Source organism: Carcharhinus amblyrhynchos, chromosome 7, assembly GCF_965287045.1.
Source record: "Carcharhinus amblyrhynchos chromosome 7, sCarAmb.v2.hapA, whole genome shotgun sequence".
Classification (NCBI taxonomy): Eukaryota; Metazoa; Chordata; class Chondrichthyes; order Carcharhiniformes; family Carcharhinidae; genus Carcharhinus; species Carcharhinus amblyrhynchos.
This window is the reverse complement of record NC_137330.1, coordinates 60,440,475-60,466,945: the sequence shown is the minus strand read 5'-3', so window position 1 is coordinate 60,466,945 and position 26,471 is coordinate 60,440,475. Positions and strand designations below refer to the sequence as shown.

At 40.5% G+C, this 26,471-nt stretch overlaps 1 protein-coding gene across 1 annotated transcript in view; it reads right to left on the bottom strand.

The window, feature by feature from the left end:
* Positions 1–10,180: 10,180 nt before the first annotated feature.
* Positions 10,181–26,471, bottom strand: part of LOC145345591 (uncharacterized) — a 120,386-nt gene continuing 104,095 nt past the window's right edge. The window contains exons 16-21 of the mRNA XM_080193426.1: positions 23,374–23,541; positions 20,768–22,156; positions 17,020–17,061; positions 16,874–16,930; positions 14,925–14,991; positions 10,181–11,263 (exon numbers count right to left, since the gene is read on the bottom strand). Of these exons, the coding sequence (XP_080049552.1) occupies positions 11,190–11,263; positions 14,925–14,991; positions 16,874–16,930; positions 17,020–17,061; positions 20,768–22,156; positions 23,374–23,541 (1,797 nt within the window). The 3' untranslated portion in view covers positions 10,181–11,189. The remainder of the gene's footprint in view (positions 11,264–14,924; positions 14,992–16,873; positions 16,931–17,019; positions 17,062–20,767; positions 22,157–23,373; positions 23,542–26,471) is intronic.

The window sequence follows — 26,471 nt, the reverse complement described above, 5'->3', positions numbered from 1 at the left end:
TATTTATCCTTCATCCTTACAAGAATGTGCTGGTCCTGAATCCCTATCAACTTACACTTGAAAGCCTTCCACATGTCAGATGTTGATTTGCCCTCAAACATCTGCCCCCAATCTACATTCTTCAGTTCCTGTCTAATATGGTTGTAATTAGCCTTCCCCCAATTTAGCACCTTAACTTGAGAACTGCACTTATCTTTATCCATTAGTACCTTACAGTTTACTGAATTATCGTCACTGCTCCCGAACTGCTCCCCTACTGAAATGTCGAACATCTGATCAGGCTCATTCACCAATACCAGGTCCACTATGGCCCCTTGCCTAGTTAGACTATCTACATACTATTTCAATAAGCCCTCCTGGATGCTCCTTATAAACTTTGTCCCATCCATACCCCTAGCAGTAAGTGATCCTCAGTCAATACAGGGGAAGTTAAAATCTCCCACCACAACAACCCTGTTAGTTTTACACCTTCCCAAAATCTGCCTACATATCTGTTCTCCTATCTCTTGCTGGCTGTTGGGTGGCCTATAGTAAATCCCCAACATTGTGACTACACCCTTCCTATTCCTGAGCACTACCATAATGCCCCGCTGTGTGAGCCTCCAAAGTGTCCTCCCACAATACAGCTGTGATTTTCTCCTTAACCAGTAGTGCAACTTCCCCATCCCTTTTACATCCCCCTCTATCTTACCTGAAACATTTGTATCCTGGAATGTTAAGCTACCATTCCTGTCCTTCCCTTAACTAAGTCTCTGTAATAACAGCAACATCATAGTTCCAAGTACTAATCCAAGCTTCATGTTCATCTGCCTTACCTGTTACACTTCTCACATTGAGACGAATGCAATTCAGTCCACGGGACCCTCTTTGGTTAGCAACCACACCTTGCCTGCTTTGAGATTTACTGGCCCTACTCCCTGGTTCCCCTTCAGTTGATTCACCTTTGCTTTGGTTCCCACCCCCCTGCCAAATTACTTTAAATTTAACACTAGCGACCTCTCAGTCAGAATATTTATGCTCTTCCAGCACTTCTTGTACAGGTCCCACCAGTCCCAGAAGAGATCCCAATGGTATTTAGGAATATTGTAAAATGTGCATAGTAGAGTTCAGACTGTGGGACGATCATTTTTTTTCATGTAATCATGTAGCACATCGCCTTTTTCCCTGGAATCTGGGTTTATGAAAACAGGTATGAAGACCATACCTAGAATCCAAACCTCGGAGACAACCATGGCTAACAGGAACATTAAACAAAAGAAAATTCAGAAGAGTTTTGTTAACCTAAGTTACGACCTGAATTAAACTCTTGACCCAAACTGTTTTTACTGTGTGCGGAAGAACAGGAAGAGCAATCAAATAGGAAGAATAGATTTAAACTTGGTCGTGCTGAAAGAACGTTGATTTTTCTTGGTAACTGATTTTACCTTTCAACCAATCCATCTGCCCTCAAATCTTTGACACAGTCCCAACACATGTTTGTTATAGGACCTAGACTTCCTAACCCACAGACTGCAATCAGTTATTCTCAACACTGGTGTCCCACAAGGCTGTGTCCTCAGTCCCTTACAATACTCCTTATACACTTATGGCGGTGTGACCAAATTCCCCTCCACGTTGACTTTCACGTTTGCTGATGACACCATCATCACAGGCCGAATCTCAAACAATGATGCAATGGAATACAGAAAAGAGATAGAGAATCTGATGAACTGGTGCAACAACAATAAACTCTCCTTCAATGTCAGTAAAACAGATAAGATAGTCAAAAACTTCAGAAAACGTCATGGAGAACATGCCACTGTCTAAATCAATGGGGATGAAGTAGAAATGGTCGAGAGCTTCAAGTTCCTAGATGTCCAGATCACCAACAATCTGTCCTGGTCCCTCCATGCTGAAGCTATAGTTAACAAAGCCTACCAACACCTCTAATTTCTCACCAATTTTTATAGATGCATGATAAAAAGCAAGCTTTCTAGATGTATCAGAGCTTGGTATGACTCCTGCTCTGACCAAGATAGCAAGAAAATACAAAGGATGGTGAATGTAACCCAGTCCATCACGCAAACCAGCCTCCCATCCATTGACTCAGTCTACACTTGCCGCTGGCTCGGAAAAGCAGCCAGCATTATCAGGAACTCCACACACCCTGGACATTCTCTCTTCCACCTTCTTCCCTTGGGAAAAAGATACAAAAGTCTTAGGTCATGTACCAACCGACACAAGAACAGCTTCTTCACTGTTGCCATCAGATTTCTGAATGGCCTACCTTATATTAAGTTGATCTTTTTCTACACCCTAGCTATGATAGGAAACACTATATTCTGTATCCTCTCCTTTCCTTCTTCTCTATGTACTCTCTGAACACTATGCTTTGTGTAGTGCGCAAGAAACAATATTTCACCTGTATACCAATACATGTGACAATAATAAATCAAATCAAATCATTGTCTAACCTTATATCATTCCCTACCAGCCTTTTTCTGGTATAAATTACAGAAATTGTCCATTGATACTAACAGTTCCTTGTCTTAACAGATTTAAAAGAAAAAATGTGAATGTTGGAAAACAATTAACAGACTTCTCCACATTTGATAGCGTGAAGACAGTTAATGATTTAGATAAACATACTTTGTGATGATTTTGATGATGGATTGCACCTAAAATATTCAGTTATTTCTCCTCTTTAAATGCCAACTGCTCTAATGTGCAGTTCAGCATTTAGTGGTTCTGAGAATTCTACTTATGACGTGTTCCTTCAACATCTCAATCTAAAAGTGTAAATTTTTCTTCAAAATATAATTTATGCTGACATCGTTCTGTTATATTAAGTCTTTCATATAATAGAAGCATTCCCAGGATTTTCACACGGATGCCTAGAAACTCTGCTGCTGCCTGTCTCTGGACATAGTTTTAGGAATATTTCCACTGTGTAATGTAAAGTGCAGCTGTTAAAACTGTAGGTTTTATTGGACTACATCTCAAATTATGTCCTCTCTGACTGGAGCTCCAAACATTCATGTTTCTACAGATGCAAAAACTCCATTTTTTCAATGGTGATACTTTTTAAGTGTTGGCTCAGAGCAAGGGATGATCTCCACTTGTTTGTAACATTAAAGGGAAACGGCAATAAGCTTTTTAAGAGCACCCAATAAATTAACAACCTATTTTAGCAGTTTTAAGACAACTATTAATGCCAGACTGGGGTTGTACTCCAAACAATGTTAAGACTTCATCTTAGTACATTCAAGATGTACATCAGCACCATCAGTATCAGTTTAAAGTTAAGCTGTTACTTTTAGATTCATAGACACCTGAAGTTGCTTTATAGCGACAGGAAAGTTTTAGTAGAACTGTAACCATAGTAGTGGAAGAACTCTACAGGAGATATACTTCATCCAAAATCCTCTATTGTTCCCTGACACAAAGAACCTGAATATTATGAAGGAGGGAGCTTGGGCTAGACTGATGGTAAATATGTTTGTAGACAACAATATAATAACATTTAATAACAAAGTTATTAAACATTTGAGGAAATCTTACACATATCACAATGTTAACCAAAAATATATATTTGAGCAGAAATTTATGTTTTCTTTCGAAAGCAAATTGTTTACAAATGCTGCTCATTTTGAAACAGGAACCTCTTTCTTACCTTCTCTCATAGACTTCAGCTCTTGGCCGGTGTGATGGTCACTGCAAAGATTCAAGCCAATGCAGTATCCTACAACTTTGTAAAATGATCAAATGAAGTTGTTTCTTTGCCTCCAGTTCATTTCCTAACCGCGCAGCACTGTGTTCCAGGTAACACTGAGATAAGGCAATTAAAAATTACGACAGACAAATGCTGCAAATAATAAAGACGTCAAACATGCTGGAGGTTGGTCAGCAATGGAATGAAAAAAATCAGGTGAATATTTTAGGTGTGGATCCAAAATCATGAGAACTGATTCTCACACATAGTAAACTAAATGTTTTGTTTGCTTTTTTTAATAAATGATTTATTGAAGTCTATAATTTGTTGGAGGCTGGTTAACTCTATTATCACCGTGCAGCATACACCACACAATTTAAGTATAGTGAGTAAGGAGGTGTAACTTCCCACTCAGGACATTAACTGACTCATGGGTGATGCCCTGGGGCCTCCAGTGTCTTTTCCTTTTGAACCTTGTCTATTGGAACAGAAATCGATAATGCCAGTCTCACTGAGTGCTGGTTGATGGCAGTAAGTACATTTAAAGACCAGAAAAACATTAGCTTTGCTACATTGACAATTGTACTGATCTATTTTCATTAATCATTGTGCATGATTTTCACCTCTCAGCCTATAGTTTGATTCTGCATCACTATTACTGGGTTTCTGCATCCTCCATTAAGGGGTGCCAGAAAGAAGAGAAACATGCTGCATTGCAAGAGACGTTCTACGTGCCCATCACTGACACCCATACTTTGGGCTAGAGTTTAGATGGAGGGGTTGGTTGGGTGGCAGTCCATTTGGCCAACGGCTGCTGCAGTCCCAGCTAAGAATTGAGCTGGGGGCACTGCCAGGATTGCAGATCAGCCTCAAGAAGAAGACCTATGGATCTCAGAGTGAGGAAAGTCCAAAGTATTGATGTGGAGGGTTGGTCAGCTTAGGAAGAGGGCTAAAGGGATGGGGTGGGATTGTATTCTGGAGAGTAGGCAGGTAGCAATAAAATCCTATCTTCGGGGGGCTACACCTGATGTGCAAAGGGCACCACTGAATGTAATACTCCTCCTTCATTCCTGGTGTTTTCAAAAATTGGGCTGCCCATTTTGACCTGCATACCCACACCAATCATATTATCAACATTGCCAGGATATTAGCGCAGTCAACTGGCTTGTTAACAAGCTCAATTGACCCTTAATTATTTATTACATATGATGAATGGGCTGCCAATTTTGATATCTCCTTCCTTCTGTGTTAGGGGTGAGCTGCAGGATCAATGGGAAGGTTGTAGGCTGGGTGCCTGCCCAATTGTATGCTACCCCTCCAGCCGTCTGTACCCTCCTCTCCCAACCCTGCCACCAAAATATATTTGATGGGGGTACCTAACATCTTGCTCTCCGTATCTGAGCCACGGGTAACATTGGTATAATTTTCGTACAGTTAACCTACAAGGGAAATTGAGGCCTCTTGTCTAATGGCACAGATTATTATAAGCCCCGACTAACCATTGTGTCAGATAACCCTTCAGACATGGCCTCGGACTTCCATGTTTTTAAACTATGAACAAGTCGCAAATCCAGATTCTTGTAGCATTTTTATTTTTATTTCTTACCATGTTTTTAACCAATGAACATATGAAAAACGTAGCTTTTTCCAGGGTTACATGTTTTGATTCTGTTAAGTCTTTGGTTAAAGAATAATTCAAAATTCTGTAAATAAACAAAATCAGTAACAGCAACGATAGTCATTTGAGTGAAAATGACTGGTTTTGAAATAATTTTTTTCTCTCCAAGCTAATACAGAATTTAATTATGATCTTCCTGTTCCGGTAGTTTAATGTCATTACGCGTAGCATCACAGAATTCATCTTTTCATGAGTCTTGTAATGATCCCTAAGCAAATTTCACTAATTCTGAACTTGGGTAATGTAGGAAAGTATCTATCTACTTCAAACAATACTTATATATTAATATGTTATTGCATTTCTTTTAGGAAAGACTGGATAGGTCCAAAACATATCAAGTGCATAGGGATTCTTACAGAAATGGTTTTTCAATATTGGTTTGAATGGTGCTTCAGAGTATTCGATGACCATTTATCAGAAGCATAAATAAATCTTGCCAATGCACAGGAACATTTGTTCTCACAATTCCATAAAGCAGTGTTCTTCATAGAAATAAAATTCCAGGAAACATTCTGCAGATGTTCATTGAAATTATTGTACAAAGTTTGGATATTTTTCTGAAGTGTGAATTAGTTCTGGTGATATCAATTACAACATCTGTTGTAGAAATACAAAATGCTTCCTAAAACTTTAATGACGAAGCAAGAATACAACATACATTCGTCAGATATTTCAGATTTACATCTGTCAGCCAATTGGTTTCAACGTGTGCCTCAGTTTCTTGATAATTTCCTTTTAAAAAGTGAACATTCTTTGAATGTTAAACAAATATCACCAGATGCAACAACAACTTGCACTAATATAGTACTCATCACATGCGAGAAGTTACTTATGAAATGGCTTAAGTGTGACTTTGTTGAAAGCCTTCTGAAAGCCCAAATAAACCACATCCCCTTTGTCAACTCCACTTGTTCCATCCTTGAAGAATTCCAGTAGATTTGTCAAGCATGATCTCCCGTTCGTAAATCCAGGCTGACTGTCTGATCCTGCCACTGTTTTCCAAATACTTTGCTATTAAATCTTTTATAAGCATTTTCCCTGCTACCCACATCAGGCTGACTGCCCTTTGTTTTTCTCTCTATCTCCCTTTTTAAATAGTGGGGTTACATTAGCTACTCTTTGACCTATAGGAACTGTTCCACAGCCTATAGAATCTTGGAAGATGATGACCAATGCATCCATTATTTCTAAGGCCACTCCCTTAAGTACACTAGGAATGTAGATAAACAGCAGCCCTGAGGATTGGGAACGGTTTAGAATTCAGTAGAGGATAAAAAGTTCCATTAAGAGGAAAATAGAGTATGAGTAAATTTGCATTGAACATAAAAACTGACTGTAAAAGCTTCTATAGGTATGTGAAGAAAAAAAGATTAACCAGAACAAATGTAGATTTCTTACAGTCAAAAACAGGAGAATTTATAAAGGGAAACAAAAAAAAGGCTGACCAACTCAATATGTAATTTGTTTCTGTCTTCACAGAGGACCAAAAATGTTGGGAAACACAAAGATTAAGCACGCTTGGGATATAGATGATCAAACTCTGGAGATTTATTGGCCTTCAGTCCCAATTTCCCTCAAACCATTTCTCTACTGATTTCCTTCAATGGTCCAAACACGTGGACCATTTGAGGATGAGAGAGACATTCTAAAAGTCAGTATTGCCATCAAGAAATATTTTTGAACCTGTAAGCACAGAAGTACCTGGTCAACCTGTTGTAAAAATAACTGATGTCTCTGTGAAAACAGGTTGTAATGAGTAGCTTGTACTGTAAAATGGGGCCTGGAAGATAGCAATCTGATTCGCACCAGGCTTCTCATGTCCTGGCTCGCCACTCTGATCGACGGGCATGGCAAGCTGGTAAGAGCCCTATGCCCTCTGACTCTAATGAATATAAATTCCAGCAGTACATTTAGCAACCTAATCCATCAAGCAAATATTAATTGTAATTCTTAATTTTAATCTAGTTACATGGTGCTGGTATTTATATTGTTACATGTACCATTTGTACACAAAGTTTCCAATGATTGGAGCCATACTGGACATAAAAGAAATATTGGTGCTTATCAGATTAATCATTGGAGCGCTCAGAATTTCACTGTAGGGAACTATCATCAACCCAGCTGTCTTCAACTGCTTCATCAATGATTTTCCCTCAGTATTATCCATTTGCTATTGGTACTAAAGCATACAGTTTCATTCACAGCTCCTCTATAATGAAACAGCAATAGAAATAGGAAAGGTCCAGGCCTGGAGCCACCTAACTGACAGATAATATTTGTAATACATAAATGGCAATTCATGAAGATCTGAAATAAGAAAGACCCTGCCCAATTCCCCCTCCTACTTACAAAGTAGCAAAGTGAGGTAGTAAAAAACTCATTTATAGTTTTTTTTAAACATTAGAGCTGAATTCTCCAACGTTCACACCTGGCCACCGCTGCCTGAGAGAATGGAGAATTTGGCGCTCAGCCAATCTCCATTCATTGCAACAGGACCAGCGAATCCTGCCCTAGTAATTTAACATCTAATGTGGTGAGTCAGATCAATAGATGTCCATTTCTAAGATTTGAGTGAGTTTTTAAATTAAATATTACTGCAGAATGATTTTTTTTGTGTGCATACCCATAAATTACAAATTTCTATTGGTTCATGGGATGTGAGCATCACTGGCAAGGTCAGCATTTATTGCTCATTCATAATTGCCTTTGAGAAGGCAGCTGACTTTATGTATTTATGCAGATGTCCTGTGAAATATGCCACTCTTCTGACATGGGTCAGGCCAAGTGTTTGAATTGTGTGGAGAGTAAAAGTGAAATAAATTTGCATTTCTTCCAATCCAGGATACAATATTGAATGTGCAGTTTTAGCACTTGAAGATTGTGACCTTGGTGTCATTCCAGTGAATCTTCATGAAATCCTTTCGTCAATTTGGATAACCTTTTTATAATCAAGGCAGAGAAATGTAATAAATGGTGACAAAACTGAAGTCCTGTACAAAGTTAAATTAAATTTTACTCTTATATTCAAGCACATTTCTTCCTTTTTGTGCTTAATCAATGCTTTTGAATTTCCCTCTAACCTGTTTTCTAAACCGCCATCACGTTCACTGCAATAGACTGGAGACTTGCCATTCCACCCCTACTCCGATGTTCAGTAGTGGTGTTTAATGGTGGATAAATTATTATTTTACTGTTGTCAGTTGAAACATCACCACTAGAATACAACAATGATAGAAGTAAGTATAAAATAACACAGAAATATGTATAAATCTACATATTCCATAACTGTGTAACAAATACCACACAAAGAAAAAATCATGAACATTATAATGAAGTTATTTATTGCACCAAATGTAGTTTTTGTTCATTCATTTATGTCATTCCTTTAATCAATAAATTCTGCTCATATAGGTCACAACACGTTGCATCTTGCAATAGCAAAGTTCATAAAAATATAATGGCACAAATTTTATATCATGATAAAAATGAAAACAACAAAACACATTTACAATTTCCCTTAATGCCAATTATGCATAAAAATCTTACATTCCACTCATATTCCCAGTCTTAAAACCAAAATCACTTCTCAAAGATCCATTATTTTCCTACAATTTAAAATATCATTTGACAGAAATTTAAAATATACAAAATACAAAGATTTTAATATTAATCCTAAAGATGATTTTCAGGAAAAAAATCATCATGTTAATAACTTCTCAGTGTAATAATTGTAGTTGCAGCATTTAATCTTGTCATCTTGTTACCTTTAGTTCATCAGTTGTGAACAAAAGTTAAATTTCTTTCTAATGTGCTTTCTTTCATTAAATGCTTTACTCAAGTTTCCTCAAAGGTTTGGAGTTCAATAAACATTTTGTACTGACCCACAGACCATGAAAAATTCATTTCATTGAGCAAGACAATTTTTCTCATTTTCTACTTTCATTCTTTGCCCATGGAAAGTGTTGATACTTTGGTCCAAATGCACAAGGACTGCCCCATATGGCCATTGTATTTGTGTGAACATGGACATTGTGACAGCAAACCATACAAACATTGGGAGGAGATGCAGTACATGTTGGGGTTGGTGACAGTGGTGGGGGGGCGGGAGCAGTGAGTGGTGAGCGATTGGGTACTGGGATACCAAAGCATTATTCTACATCCTGACAACATCTTTTGCAAGAGGGCTCAGTAAATGGTGATGAAAAGTGGGAATACTGGTAATTTTTTTCCCTTTCCCTGCAGAGGTACTGAGGTTACTCCTAATAGCATTCCTACTGAGATGAACCCTACTTGATGCTGACCAGAGTTACTGAAGAAAGACACATTTGTTTCTTGAGGACAGTTTTAGCAAAATTCACTGTACTTTTAACAGAAGATCAAGAAAAATGTCAGTACTCTAATCCAATCTGGCAATGTTGTGCTGTGAACATTTCAAGCTCACAAGTTTGTGAGACTCTGAGTGGACCCAAAGCAGGAATTGGGGGAATACACTTCAGAGTGTGGCCGTGAGTGTGGGGGGCTGGGGAGTGAAAGCAGCATGTTCACTCTCAAATATTAAACAAGATACAAAAACAACCTTCTAAAACTATCCATAACATTCTGTGGAATTGTGTCATAATGGTGAGAATGTTGGAGTGATCCACACCAGTCTTTCAAGTGTGCTGGCACTACATGCGTCCCATGCAGTCAAACGTTTGGAGCAAGGCGAGATGTGCACGGATACTATTGGGGGGGCGGCAGGGGGGAGAGGTGGTTAAACATGCTGGCAAGCCCAACTTCAGAGTGATTGAGTGCCATTTTGCAAGGTGCACTGGGAGACCCCTTCCCTCTCCCCATGGACATTGGGACCCCACTCCCTCATTGGTGACATGTTTCCCCATCACCTACCTGACACAGATCGCTGACACTGGGGCATTAGTGTCCTCCCAATGGGTCCCCATTTACAATCTCTGACATTCCCCCCCTTGACTCAAGCTTCAACACATTGGCACTGTCCCTGGAGCTCCGACAGTGCCAAACTGGCACTGCCAGTGTGTCCAGTGACTACCGCCGGTGTGTCAGGCAGGCACTGCCTAAGGATGCACAGCCATGCACCGGCCACCCAGGGGCTTCAATGGCCTCTGAGCACTCCCCACCGTCGGCTTGATCATCACGCCAGGCCTCCACTAATGGACACCAATAGTGATTCATGCAGGAATGACCTCCCTCCAGAGAGGTGCGAACAATCTGGAAGGAGGAACGATCACATGCGAAACTCACTAATGAAATAGGAAGCCAGGCCATCGTGTGGCTTAACGCCCTTTCTGGGTGCAATTCGGTTCCTGCTAGTAGAAAGGGATTGGGTCGATTGAAAACTGTTTCTCACCAGACACAAAATCAATTTTTAGGCCCGTACGCTATTTTCCTGGATCAGTGCCATCTACGCTAGACCTGGCAAGGTGGGAAAATCACCCCCATTGTCTGCAAAACCAGGTGATCTGATTTAGTTATATAAATAAGGCATCTTTGATGGTGAATAATTCCACTACTAATAGCATAACCTTATAAATAAACTCTATGACATGACAGATAATTGTCAGCTTGCACCAAAATGTTACGTGTGTCTTTTTATTGATATGAAATAGTGCACAATGTTACTCACCCCATCAAATATTGTGTTAACAAGAAGCTCAATGCCACAGATTTTTATACATTCTTAACAAAAGCACTCATTACTTCTGGAATGACTTCTAAAACGGTTTTTCACGGTGTAAATTGACCATTTTTATTATTTGTTCTGTAATTGAAGGAAATCTGTTCTTTTCCTTTGAGCTCCAGCAGTTAACTCAGAGAGGAAAAGCTTTGAGATGGTTCGTTATTGCTGGAGTATAAATGTTGAGTTAAGTTGTAGCTTTCTAAAAGATTGGAGAAGGAAAAAGATCAGCAAGAGTTGCAATCACACAGCAACACCAGATTAACATACATTTACTTACTGCACAGCTCTTTTTAATTGCAGCACAGTTAGATATCAACACAACAACAAACAGTACTTCTGTGGCACCTTTAAACGTAGTAGAAGCAATTTCCACTGTTGGACAATCAGACACTAAGCAGTGATAGATGAAATGCTGGGTGAGATGTTTGAAGCCGATAAGGAGATTTTCAAAGAGTGAGAAGGGATTGTGACAAAAATGTGGAGTTGAGAAGTCTGAAAGCTTAGTCAAGAAACCTAATGGACTGAAAAAGCAACTATGATAGAAGAGCAGAGAGCACATCTTGGAATATAAGACTGGAGAAAGTAGCAGAGGTAGAAAGCTGGTACAGGGCTAAAGTTTTGAATTTACTGCATGGAGGAGTTAAGGACAAGGATGGTAAAGGATCTGGGTTCTTGGTGCAGGGTGCTTCAGTTTATATTGAATGGAAGTTAGATGGTTGGCATGGGATCACTGGAGGAATCGGGCTTGGAAGTGAGTAAGTCTTGAATTAAGATTTCAGTAATGATGGGGGAAAAACAAAGGTACAGGCAGCAAATACTGCCAAAAGGCAAACAGATAGTCTTAGTGATAGAATAGGGTTAGAATTGCAAGTCATAAGAACATAAGAACATAAGAAATAGGAGCAGGAGTAGGCCATCTAGCCCTTCGAGCCTGCCCCGCCGTTCAATAAGATCATGGCTGATCTGTCGTGGCTCAGTTCCACTTTCCCGCCCTCTCCCCATAACCCTTAATCCCCTCTCTTATCAAGAACCCATCAACCAGCTTCTTAAAAATATTTAGCGAGGCAGCCTCCACCACTTCAACGGGCAGAGAATTCCAGAGATTCACCACCCTTTGAGTGAAGAAGTTCCTCCTCAACTCCGTTCTAAACCGCCTCCCCTTTATCTTGAGGCTGTGCCCCCTAGTCCTACTGTCTTTTTTGAGCGGGAAGAGTCTCTCCACCTCTATCCTATCCATCCCATTCATCATCTTATACGTCTCAATGAGATCTCCCCTCATTCTTCTAAACTCTAACGAGTACCAGCCTAGTTTATTCAGCCTCTCCTCATAGCTCAACCCCCTCAACTCTGGTATCAGCCTAGTAAACCTCCTCTGCACTCCCTCCAAGGCCAAAATATCCTTGCGCAGGTGCGGCGCCCAAAACTGCACACAGTACTCCAGCTGCGGCCTCACCAATGCCCTACACAGCTGCAGCAAGACCTCCCTACTTTTATATTCAATCCCCCTCGCTATGAAGGCCAGCATCCCATTCGCCTTCCTGACCACCTGCTGCACCTGCAAGCTGGGTTTTTGCGACTCATGCACAAGGACCCCGAGGTCCCTCTGCACCGTCGCCTGCTGCAGTTTTTCGCCACGTAAGTAATAGTCCTTCCTACCATTCTTCCTACCAAAGTGGACCACCTCACACTTGCCAACATTAAATTCCATTTGCCATTTCCTGGCCCATTCGCCCAGCCTATCTAGATCCTTCTGCAGACTCTCCACACCCTCCGCACAATTTGCCTTTCCCCCAATCTTGGTGTCATCAGCAAATTTCGACACCCTACACTCGGTTCCCTCCTCCAGATCATCTATATAAATGGTAAATAGCTGAGGCCCCAGCACCAACCCCTGGGGCACCCCACTAGTCACCATCCGCCAATCCGAATAGCACCCATTGACCCCCACTCTCTGTCTCCTATTTGACAACCAATCCTCTATCCACGCTAACACCCTACCCCCAACTCCATGTCCCCTGACCTTTTGCAATAACCTCTTGTGAGGTACCTTGTCAAACGCCTTCTGAAAATCCAGAAAGACCACATCCACCAGGGTCAATCTGTCTTAGACTGGCTGCCAACAAAGGAGACTGGAGTGCAGACTTTGGTGGAATGGAACAGGAAGATGTTGCTGAAAATCTTCCTGATACTTATCCCCATCTTGATATTGAACAAGGAGTAGAACAACAAATGGCAGCCTGGAACAATTGCAAGGTAGAACCTTGAGCTCTGATACCACACATATGGTGCCAACAAACACTTATCAATTCAACAATATATTTTATCCCTCTTTTAATATATTAAGGTGAGGTTTATGAAGCTTTGCTTTTGGGGCAGCACAGTGGCACAGTGATTAGCACTGCTGCCTCACAGCGCCAGGGACCCAGATTCAATTCCTGGCTTGGGTCACTGTCTATGTGGAGTTTGCACATTCTCCCCACATCTGCATGGATTTTCTCCAGGTGCTCTGGTTTCCTCCCACAGTCCAAAAGACGTACTGGTTAGGTGCATAGGTCATGCTAAATTCTCCCTCGGTGTACCCAAACAGGTGCCGGAGTGTGGTGACTAGGGGATTTTCACACTAACTTCATTGCAGTGTTAACATAAGCCTACTTATGACACTAATAATTTAACTTTAACAGTGTAGGGTTTTGCAAAGCAGCAGTGATTTGGAAATGGGGTTATATTACTGTAGGGTCAAAATTATAACCCGTGCTTGTGCTTAGTGAGCCTCCTCACTAGGAGCTTCACCCTGCAAATTGACCCAAATATATTTTAAACAGAATAGATCACTAAAATATCAAAGAGAAGAATTATGGACATAACCACTCAGTGACTGTGCACTGGGCAGTGTTATTGTAGATTCTTCGAAAATATAATCACTGATACAAAGCGTGAGGTCTTCGGCTATTTACACCGGCGGGATTTTCCAGTCCCTCCAATGGCGCACCTTGCCGTGTGTTTCCTGGCAGCATAGGGTGGATTCAATGAAAAATCCTACCGACTGTGACAGGACTATAAGATCCCATCCACGACAAAAGGCTCCTGCTGCTGAGAAACATGTCCAAAATAGCAGATCACTGAAAATATTGTTGTACACTGGATATAAATGCTGCAAAGTAACCTTTTGTTATAGGATAACACTCTATGCAAAATAAATATTATTTGCTCAAATTTATTAAAGTCAGTTTTAAAGCCCAGCACTTTTCCCCTGCAAGTGTGTTCAGATTTGCCTTTTTATCTTAAATACCAGGAGAGGCAGCAGCATTTGGTACTAAAAAATTGTAAATTGAGAGAAAACTAGTTAAAAAAAAAAGCTATTTTCATGCATTTTACTTGGACTTAAGACATCTTCAAGATTCAAGACAAGTAACTTTTCCTGCGCAGAATTTGACTGCGATACACAGGGAACAAATCCTTTGCAAAGCAAAAACTTGACTCCTTTCATCCCCCACCAATTGTTATGTTAGCATCAACAGAATTTCATCATATATTTACTGTATTCCTAATTGTTATGAATTGATAAAAAAATTATTCCACACATCAGTGCACATCATTCTGATTGGTAGCTTTTAGAATAGCGACAATGTGCTTTAAATGCACTGGATCTATCAACAGGTTGATATGTATTTAAATTGTGCCTGGGTTTTAACTGAGAGTTCATTTCCCTCAGAAATACACTCATTCCTTGTGCATCCTTTTACTTAACTAATAGCTACCAAATTACGGCAATAATTTAAAATAACTTTTTTTTGAAGTAACTTTTACATTTTTATCATGGGAGTAGATCTATTATAATTCAGCTTCATGATTATACTTACTCCTTCTAGAAGGAAACAGAAATTTTGGTTTTGAGGACATCTTCGAGGTAGAAGTGATCTGTGCAGTCTGAAACTAACCAAAAAAGTGTTAATGTAGGAGCAAACAGCTTTTGTTTATTTGCTGTTAATTTATTTTAAACCAGCTCTCCCCATTTCTCTGTCCTCTGAACAATGATTCTATAAGGAACAGAGCTCACTTGGAGAATGTCACAGAAATTACCAGCACACAGCCCAGAATTTCATGAGATCTTCTTTCTACACTGCTGCTTGCCAGAAACATCAAGACAGTGGCATTTTTTTTCAAATATATACTGCTCCCAATGGGAGCCATCAACAGACAACTTGCCTCTGTGCCATTTTGAATCTAGCCAGCTGGAGAATAAGCATGGCAAGGGTAATTCAATTACCCATGTAAGTTCCTCACCCCGAGGCGGGGATAGAGCTGGGTAGTCAAGGCTGTACTGAGGCTGGGTCAAGAGGGTAGTCAGGTTGAGAGGCAGTTAGTTAGGGGTGAGAGATTCGTTGAGTGATTGGCCAGGTGGTCACGAGGATCTGGCGACTAGTCAGAACAGCATGGAAGGGTCATGTTGGGTCCAAAAACAGTGTCCGGAGCTGGAGGTTGTGAGGGGCAATCGGTAGTGATTGAGGGGCCAGTTTTGAAGTTACTTAGGCATCATACTGGGTAGTTTCCGCCCATCATCCAAAGATGGGCCAAATTCTCCAACTTTGCCCGCGGCTGGAATTCTCCAGTCCTACTGCAGTGAACAGAAATTTGGCTGGGTGCCAAATTCTCCATTCTCGCTAACAGTGGTGACGGGGCATGCAAGAGCAGAGAATTCTGGCTGATGTTTGGGTTAGATGGACCAGCCATGGTAAATGCATGGGGTTATGGGGTTAGGCTGGAGGGGAAGGCTTTCGGGGAGCCGGTGCACACTCAATGGACCTGATGGCCACTTTCTGCGATGTAGGGATTATATGATTCTGTGGTTCTATATTAGGTTTTAATTAGTCTAATGTTCCTAGGTAATTATTTGAATAAGTACCATGGAACTATCCTCTGACCCAAACTGGGATGCATTGGAATATCTAAGTGTACCAAAAACATGAATGAGAGTTTCAGCAAAAGACAGTACAGACTGTCTTAGCAATGGAGTGAAAACTCATCTCAAGGGCTATGAATAGTTTATATCAGTCTCAGATAGCTGCCAGGGAGAAGGATGGAGTCAGTGGTTAGGGAATGGAGTTAGAAGTGTAGACCAACAACGCTGATCTTCCCAGTAGTTAATTTGAGTAAGAACTTTCACATCAATGTCATGAAGCCTGATGATTGGGCAGATCAAGAGAGTTGGTGTTGGGGTATTGTTGTCGACATATATCTGGAAAATGTCACGGTTTTCTGATGATGATGCTACAATCAGTAACATCTCCATCTTGATGTGATTAAACATAAGGCTGATAATCATTATACATCCTAGCTTTTCTTCACATCCCTTCATGGTTGAGCTGATTCTCAACTCTAGCACTTTTCCCCATCTTACACACATTCCTTCATCCTCCAGTCTTCCAGTCTCTCTTTATCACCCTCCTTTTGCCCTTTCAGTTGGGGAAAAGATTCTTGTTGGCTGAGCTCTGTTGCCATGAGTTCCATTCTCAGACCCCACCATCTTTCTATTCTCTATCTCCCTTCAAAAATCTAATTGAATCCAAGTCTTTAACATCCCTTTCCTCATATCAATTCTCTGAACTGCACCACAGGACATTGTGTCAAATATATAAAGATATCGAGCAAGCTGCTATTGTCCTTCCATTCTCATCATTCTGTTCCCTCTACAATAGCCGATCAATTCCATTTTATATCAGTTCTGAGATAAGGTGTCCATCTAGAGGATTTACATTTTATTTTCTTTTTAGATGGTAATTTTCTGCCGTTCTTATTTTTTAAGCCTTACCTTTGTTCGAGAAGAAAATCCCGACAATGAAAATTTCTTCAACAAGCTTTCTCGTACCTAGGTTAATGGTAGACAGAAATATTTTATTAGGTGAAGAGAAAATAGATAATGCTGGGAAACTGGTAGAAATGGTGAGTGTAGCTTACCTTCTTATCCATGAATGTTCCAAAGACCAGAATAAAGAATCCCTAAAAAAGGAAGACATTCTTCAGCAGCTAACCAATAGATCTTTAACAAAGTGTAAACCTTTTTTCAAATGTTAACCTATTGATAAATGTTCTATTTACAAAAGTAGTGCAATCAGGTTAAAATAGATTTCACAAGCAGAAGTTTCTTTTAACCAGTGATTTCCGATGCAAAACTTATCAGAGCAAATTATTGGCAGATCCAGAGAACAGGTTTCCGTCCTCTCCCACAAAAATGTTGCTTATGGTTTTAGCTCCACACCCTACATAATCAAACCTAGTTCCCTATTAAAACTTGTAAGTTACCACTACAGAGGGCGGTCAGACCATTAAAATTCCTTTCCTTGTTTTCAGTCTCTTCATGGCCATGTACATCCTATCACTGCCCTCCAATCTTTAAAGATCTCTGTACCTTCAGTTCTGTCTTCTTGTGTATTGCCAATAATAATGTTCACTGGCAGCTTGGCTCTTCAGTGGCATTGGCTTAACGTTTGAAATAATCTCCTTAAACATTTCCTTGCACAACTTCCTTGTTTTGGGAGTCCATGGCCCTCACTTACTGTGAGATGGGTGGGGAGAGAAGATAACCAGAAGCTGGGAAATATGGGAAAGGTGAAGAATTTAATACTAGGTTTCCTGTATGCAGCAGGCCAGGTTGAATAGTTGGTTGACTGGTTTGATTTGATTTATTATTGTCACATGTATTTGTAGTGAGTGAAAAGTATTATTTCTTGCGTGCTATACAGACAAAGCACACCATTCATAGAGAAGGAAAGAAGAGGGAGAAGAATGTAGTGTTATAGTCAGAGCTAGGAAGTAGAGAAAGATCAACTTAATATAAGGTAGTCCATTCAAAAGTCTGACAGCTGCAGGGAAGAAGCTGTTCTTGAGTCGATTGGTACATGACCTCAGATGTTTGTAACTTTTTCCTGATGTAAGAAGGTGGAAGGGAGTGTGTCTGTTGGCGCATGGGGTCCTTAACTATGTTGGCTGCTTTTCCAAGTCAGTGGGAAGTGTAGACAGAGTCAAGGGATGGGAGGCTGATTCATGTGATAGTCTGGACTTCGTTCTTGACTCTTTGTCGTTACTTGCAGAAGTCATACAAACTTGTGATACAACATAGAAAGCATTCTTTCTGGTTGGATCTGTAAAAATTGGTGAGAGTCATAGCAGACATACCAAATTTCCTTAAGCTCCTCAGAAAGTAGATGGGCTTTCTTAACTATATGTCAGTGTGGAGGGATCAGAACAGGTTGTTGGTGAAACCTGAGACTTTTGACCAGCTCTGCAGTGGCTCTGTGAGAAAAGTTGCAGAACAAGATTGTGGCTGGGGAGGACAGAGATCTGGAGACCCAGGGGAGACCAATCACAGATGGATTATATAGAGATCACAGGAATTGTCCGTGAAGCTGTGAAAATTGTTTTGCAGTCTGGAGATCACACGGGAGAGATTGAAGGGAGGGTGTTTGGATGTCAGATGGAGATGTTCTGAAGATGACATCATGGGAGTTTAAGATAGGGTGGGGGTATTTTGGAAATTGTGGGATCTAGGAATCCCAAGAAGGAGGTACAGATATCATGAGGAGATTAAAATTGCAGAGATTACATGGGGTGAATGGGCAGGGGGCTGGAGATTGTATGGAAGGGGTTCCAGAGATCATGGAAGGAAAGATCACATGAATTGGGCACTAGAGTTTGCAGAAGGAAGATGGTCCAGAGATCACATGATGATGGGGTCTGATAATCACAGCAGTAAGGTCCAGGCACCATGAAGAAAAGAGCTCCCATTGATGGAGTGCAGAGAAAGAGGAGGAGATCTTCTGGAGATAGTAAGGTGGAGGGGGTCTGGAAATTCCAGGACAGAGGGGCTCATACAACATATTCCTATCCATTAGCCATGCTGGAAAAACAAGCAACTACTGTTTCCTCCTTATTTCCCTTTAGTCAGGATTCATGAGCCCAGAAGTACTCAAAAACTACTAACATCTGAGGTAGAGACTCTTATCATATTATCATTGCTGAACTCTCTCTCAGGAGCTAGTTCATGCCTGACCTTCTGCAATCAACCCATTTAAATCTTTATGCCATCTGAAAGTTCAACTCAGTGACTAAACTTTGCAAAAATGTATACGTGAAAAATTCAAGATTTTGTCACCCAAAACACACAGAAGAAATCTTCTGATCCATGTAAGACTGGAATAACTTCTTTTGTCTACATCACAACAATTATTTTTCCAAAGTTGGCTCTGAAGCACTTTGTAAGGTTCTGGAATCATAAAGATGTAAAGCATGGAAACAGGCCCTTCAGCCCAACTCGTCCATGCCAACCAGGTTTCCTAAACTGAACTAGTCCCATCTTCCTGCATTTGGCCCATATCCCTCTAAACTTTTCCCATCCATGCACCTCTATTTTAAATGTTGTAATTGCATCCACCTTCACCAGTTGGTAGCTCATTCCTTACACACACCACCCACTATTTAAAAAAGTTGCCCCTCAGGTCCCTTTTAAATCTTTCCCCTCTCACCTTAAACCTCTGCCCTCTAATTTTGAACTCCCCTACCCTGGGGAAAATACCTTGGCTATTCATCCTTATCAATGCCCTGCATGATATTATAAACCTCTATAATATCGCCCTTTATCCTTTATTTATTTTTTATTTATTAGAGTCGGAAGTAGACTTACATTAACACTGCAGTGAAGTTACTGCGAAAATTCCATAGTCACCACACTCCGGTGCCTGTTTGGATATGCTGAAGGAGAATTTAGAATGACCAATGCACCTAACCAATATGTCTTTCAGACTGTGGGAGGAAACAGGAACACCCAGAGGAAATGCACGCAGACACAAGGAGAACATGCAGACTCCACACAGACAGTGACCTAAGCTGGGACTCGAACCCAGGTCCCTGGTGCTATCAGATAGCAGTGCTAATCACCATGCCTCCTATGTTCCAGGGAAAAAAGTCCCAGCCCACCAGCCTTCTTATAATTCAAATCTTCCAGTCCCCGTAACATCCTTGTGAATCTTTTTTGCTCCCTTTCCAGTTTTATAACATCCTTCCTATGGCAAGGTGACCAGAATTGTATGCAGTACTTCAAATTTGGCCTCACCAATGTTGTGTACAGTTGTAACACAACATCCCATTTCCTGTATTCAGTGCTTTGACTGATGAAGGTAGATGTGCCAAATGCTTTCTTCACTACCCTGTCTACCTGTGACGCCACTTTCAAGGAACTATGTACCCGCACTCCTCAGTCTCTCTGTTCAACAACACTCCCCAGGGCCCTAGCTTTAACTATGCAAATCCTGCCCTGGTTTGTCTTCCCAAAATACAATACCTCATAATTGTCTCAATTAAACTCCATCTGTCATTCCTTGGCCACTGGTGCAATTTTCCAACAATATGAAAGTTGCTATATAATCAAATCCCAGACAAAATAGTGAAACTTCAGCTTGTCTACTTATGGAGAATCAGTCCAGAATTAGATTTTTCTGCTTTCCTTCCACTACTGTGATGATCTTACACTGGAATTTGTCTAGTTCCTGATGACTATAAATGTGCACATGTTAAGGAATGATCTATGACATGTTTAACTCCTGGAACATGCTTAACTGGTGATAAGTACTTTATATGAATTTAACTGCATAAATATGAGTTAACTAAAGAGTTAGAAATCAAGAATTATAAAAATATAGATGATACATACCTGAAAAGCATTGAGAATTGTAAATACATAATGGAAAGCCTTAGGAGAATCCTTTTGAAAAGTTGGTATTCCAAATGCCCAGGTGAGTCCGAGGATTGGGGTTAACACAGCAATGCTTCTCACAACTTGTTTAAGCATTTCTCTCTCCTGATTATTTTCTCTGGATCTGTCCCCGATTGTTGGCCGTAACAGTTTAAATATGACAACAATCAGAATAATGAGGTTTATTGCGATTATAACCAGTGCAGGTATAACAAATGCAAGTAGAGGGTATTCTTTCTCCCAGCCAAGCCAGCAGGCACCTTCTCTTGTGTAGCTTTTTCTTGGGTAGGTAACTCCAATGGTGATGATAGAGATTATTAATGGAGATAGGTAACCTATACTAAATGATATTCCCATCATAGCTGATTTACTGAGATTATGGAATGGGAAAAGCAAACGATAGACAAGTAATAAACCCAGGGTTAACATCCAAAAAAATAAGGCAAGATAGAAAAAGTGAATGAAGAAAGTAGCAGCTGTGCAAGCCTCTGTTTCTGGTGTTACAGCTGAAGCCACAATGAACCATATATCAGCTACCAGCAGATTTACTGCTATATTCAGAATTCCAACATGGCGAGTATATGAAGTCTTATTTTTGGTCACATATTTCCACACTGTGGCCTCTATAATAACAGTGATTACTAAACATGCTATTGATATGGCAACTCCAACTCTGGTTATATATTGCAAAGGTGGGTCGTCTATAGAATCAGGGGACATTAAAATAGAAAAGGATGTCAAGTGCTCACAGTTACATGCGATATTTTCCCCATTAATTTCAGGCATACAGCCAGTGTCATTCCATGCGCCATTGCCACTAAAGTCCCAAAATGCACACGTGGCAGTATTGCGATCAAGTGTGCGATTTCTTGGTGAGAAGGTCATGCTGATGTTAACAGGTTTCTTAATGTTTAATGTTATTGTCACAACAAGACCATTAATCAAAAAGTTTTCACCGAAGGTTGTAGTATTGGGTAAAATATCAATCCATGTTGGGTATGCAATGGTGATAACTGTGACATTTGGTGGCATATCTTTAAATTCATCAGCAGGAATGAACACATTAGCACTTAAATTGGAATATTCCTCAATGGGAAAATTAGCAAAGGTTACATTAAAAGAGGTGTTATTGTTCTGACGAACAGTTCTAGAAGCACGGAGCTCAAGATTCTCTTCTTTGATGTGCAAGGTATCATTCTGCAGCTTGAGGCGAGTATTAAAATTTTCCACTGACTGTAACAATCGAGAGCTAGGGTTGGGATTATCTTCATTTTGTGTGTTTGTGAGATCTTTCCATGTCTGTACTGATGCAGAAGAGATAACGCTGTTTACAGTTTGCAAGAAATTCTGAAAAACACAAAAGAAAGCTTTATTAATCAAATTGTCAACTCCAAATTCAAAGAAAATTAATATTTTCAGCAGCAAAAGAATTGCCAAAGGTACATGTGAACATACAAAACTGATATGCAGTGATCGATTAAGCTTGCCCCATGCTCCCCACAAGATGGATTCTGAGGTCGTGGGGAGGTAGGGTAGGGGAATGTAAAATTGAATGAACAGGATTTCCCTCCCAGGAACTTGCCCACTTAAACTCAGATGCAATTTCATGTAGGGTAGGCAGGGTCTTAGGTGGAAAGCCTGCCTATTCACCTATTAAGGCCTTTAGATGAACAATTAAAGGTCATATCCTGTTCAGCTTCAATGACTAGGCCTGCAGAAAGCCCACTCAAAATCAAAGTGCCTTCCCCACTTGTCCAATGTCGCTCCCTCTTGAAGGCTTGTAGAAAGTAATACCTCATAAGGCAGCAATTAATCCCGGATGCTCAGTACGCTCTGCAGAAAGAATCACCTCATCTCTAGACTATTCCTATTTCTGTGTTATTTAAATGCATGTTTCCATGTCCTCACCAATCTGTCAAACCATAAAACCATAGAAACCCTACAGCATAGATGGAGGCCATTGGGCTCATCAAGTCTGTGTCAGCAACAATCCCATCCAGGCCCTATCCCCATAATCCCCCATTTACCCCATTAATCCCTCTAACCTACACATCCTGGGACACTAAGGAGCAATTTAGCATAGCCAATGCATCTAACGCGCACATAACCATAACACCTTAAGAAATATCTTTAAGACTTGAATATTAGGTTAGCTGTAAAGTCTTGCATTCTAATCAGTATTCTGTAAACTGTATGTATCTTTATATGCCCTTCTCTGAGCAGAACCTTCCACACACCTGATGAAGGAACAGCGTTTCTGAAAGCTTGTGGGTTTACTATCAAATAAACTGGTTGGACTTTAACCTGGTGTTGTGAGACTTCTTGCTATTTTCATATTCCCCACAGAGGCTATGTTACTGATTCTCTTTCCATTTTATCTTGTTTGCAATAGATAGGTGTTTGATGGCCAGTGCAGACACAATGGGCCAAAGGGCCTCTTTTTGTGCTGAAATGACTCTATGGGATTCAACATTCACCTTGCTAAATTTCACTTTCACATAGAAGAGATAACATGCAATAAAATATTAGGCTCAGAACTGTTTCTGGCAAATTCTGGCTCTTACCTCCATATCTGTTTCATTAACAGTGGCATTCACATTTGAAATTTGTGTCAGAATGTTAACCACAGCTTGGACATTGCCAGGGGTATTTACATTGACTTCATCTGTGACATTGGATAATTGCTCAAGCAGATTCGAAAAAGTTTTTGTCAAAGTGGTGAGGTTTACCGCCTGGAAATGAAATTAGAGATGATTACAGACATATGAAATTGATGAACTGGAACAGACAAAGTGCTAAGTTGCGTATAGTCCATGGAGTCCTGGTGTAATTGCTTGTCATGATCCAGTGTATCCTCCATTCGCACTCCATCAACAGTCACATAATCTCCTGGGAAAGGAAAAGGGAAAATAGTTTTCTAAAAACCCTATGGCACTTCAAGCAGATAAATCTGGGAGATGATTTTATGGCCACCCCACACCTGGCACAGATGGTGCCAATCCTGGAAAATAGCATGCGGGCCTACAAACAGGTTTCGCGCCTGGCTCCATACCTTTTGTAATCATTCTGGCCTCTTTCTACTGGTGTAAAGCTGGATTGCAGCAATTAGCAGGCTGAAAGTGGTGATTCGTGCCAGCAGTGATTCTCACTGGCGTGGGGTACGCAGTCTGGAGGCCGGAAGATACTGCATGAAAAGTAAGTGAATTTTTTTAATGCCCATTAATTGGCTTTACGCCCTGTCAGGGTGCAAAGCCGATCTCACCGAGAAAACAGGGCTGAGGGGATACAACACCGGTTTGCGCCCAGTCTGAAACAGTATTTTAGCCTCCCATGCAACCTTTCCGACTCGCCACACTGAGTGACCAGCATGGCGAGCCAGTAAGATTACACCCATAGAGTTGCCATGTCCTTATTTTAAACATCTCAATCAAATCTCCTCGAAATGTGCGCTTAACTGCAGTAAAAAGACACAGCTATTCAAGCAATGAAACTAATTAAGCTTTCAGCTCAGGATTATGAATGAATGGCATAGCTCGTTCAAAGAGTCACTGAAGCCACAAAGGGCCAGATGGCCTCTGCTTACACATTGCATCATTCAATTATTTGTTACAAGTATGAAGTTTGCAAGATTGTGTGTTGGGACTGTCTCTTTAATGGATAAAATGGAAGAATTATGGGGCTTCCTGGGACTTGTTCTGATTCCTGCTTGAGAACAAGCTTGGATGATTTGGTTGCAAAAGGTTAAGGGAGGTTGAAATTGTTTTCCTGGGAAGAAGGTGCAAGATATTCACATCTGTAAACAATGACTGGGGCAGCTGCATTGATGGTGAATAGACTGGTAGGCCAGTGTTTTCTGACCTCACCTGCACCTAGAATTATCTGGTCCTGCTGGTGTGAATGGAGATTTGGCTAAGTGCCAAATTCACCATCCTAACTGGCAGTGGTAGCAGAGTGTGTAAAACCAGACAATTTCAACCTTAGTCTCCAAATAACAGGGAGGTGTTAGGAATGGCATGTTTTTTAAATGGTTATAATTTACACTGTCTATTTAATTAGAATGGAGCTGAGGGTCTAAAGAAAAGTTAATTAGCATTTCTACCTAGATAGAAGGCCCATAAGTTAAGTTTATTTATTAGTCACTAGTAGGCTCACATTAAAACTGAAATGAAGTTACTGCGAAAATCCCCTAGTCGCCACACTCCGGCGCCTGTTCGGGTACACTGAGGGAGAATTTAGAATGGCCAATTCATCTAACCCGCACATCTTTGGACTGTGGGAGGAAATCGGAGCACCCAGAGAAAACCCACGGAGAAACTCCACACAGACAGTGACCTAAGCCAGGACTCGAACCAAATCCCTGGTGCTGTGAGGCAACAGAACTAATGACACTGCCACCATGCCGCCCTGCCCACGTGATTCACACTTCCATGAGGAAGCCATTGTAAGATGCAGCTGTAAATTTTCTTGAAGCATCAGTAAACCGCATAGACAGGTTTGTCTGCACGAACCTGGAAAAGGGAATGTTATGATCCCAGCTGAGTTTACTACTTGACAACCTGTTCCCAAGATGTAATCGGCTTAATAGTTCCTAACTTTTACTTTTTCTTGAGATATGTGGAAGGTGGCTATTGAACATAGTGACAGAAGTCAGCTGTTGAACTTATTACAAAACAATAAAACATATAATAAACAAAACATTAATTATGTTACTTTACTACTTCACCCACGATATCTTTACAGAAATATACAGATTCGTAAGGATAATACAAGTTACAGAATCTACCTTATACTTTGGTGTTCTCAGTAAGTACATAGTCCATATAAACCAATAGGTGAAATGCATTTCAACACCTAACACATTGAAACCGAATGACAGATGCCACCCAAAACAACTTCTATGGATTTCTCATAAATTCCCCCAGACATTAGCCAACCGGTCTCATTGGAACTCTACCCTCTATGTGAGGGTTTCCAAACTCCACTTTCTAAAACACACCTTGAAATCTTCTCCAAACTAATGCTTTCTCTCAGATGTCTTCATCAAGGATCCATCTCCAGGGTTTCAACATCTTCTTTCTGTGTTCTTCCATTGGATAGCCATGTGCATTCAAGCTTCCATTCCACACAATCTCCCAGATACCTAGCTGTGCAACTGAAGATCACTGCTTCACAGGCCATAATAATGTCTCCAACTTTGGGTCACCTTGGATCCTTGTCTTCTCACAAGATCTGAACTTTGCAGTTCTGTCTTTAACATGGAGCCTCTCTGTTCCTCACTCTCAACTTTACAGAACAGGACTTTGTTAAAAAAAAACTGGCTTCTGTTCTTTGTCCCTTGATTTCACAGTCTTCATGGAACTTTTCTCTGTCACATTCTCTAGTTTATGGGAGTTTTCTGTTCTTTAATTTGAAATCTGCTCTCTTTAGGCTCTCTTTATATCCCTGATCCAGCAGTTTCTGTAAATAGCTCCTTAATTCTAGGTCACATTCTTCCAACTGTCTTAAAATAGTCTCTGTTTTAGGGTCATAAAACCTCATGACAAATTAAGCATCTAAACAAAGCCACAGACCAATAGGCAACTTCTAAAAATGAAGCTAAAAGTTAAAGATATAGATTATGTCCAACATAAATAAATATAAACTATTTATAGTTTTATCTGTC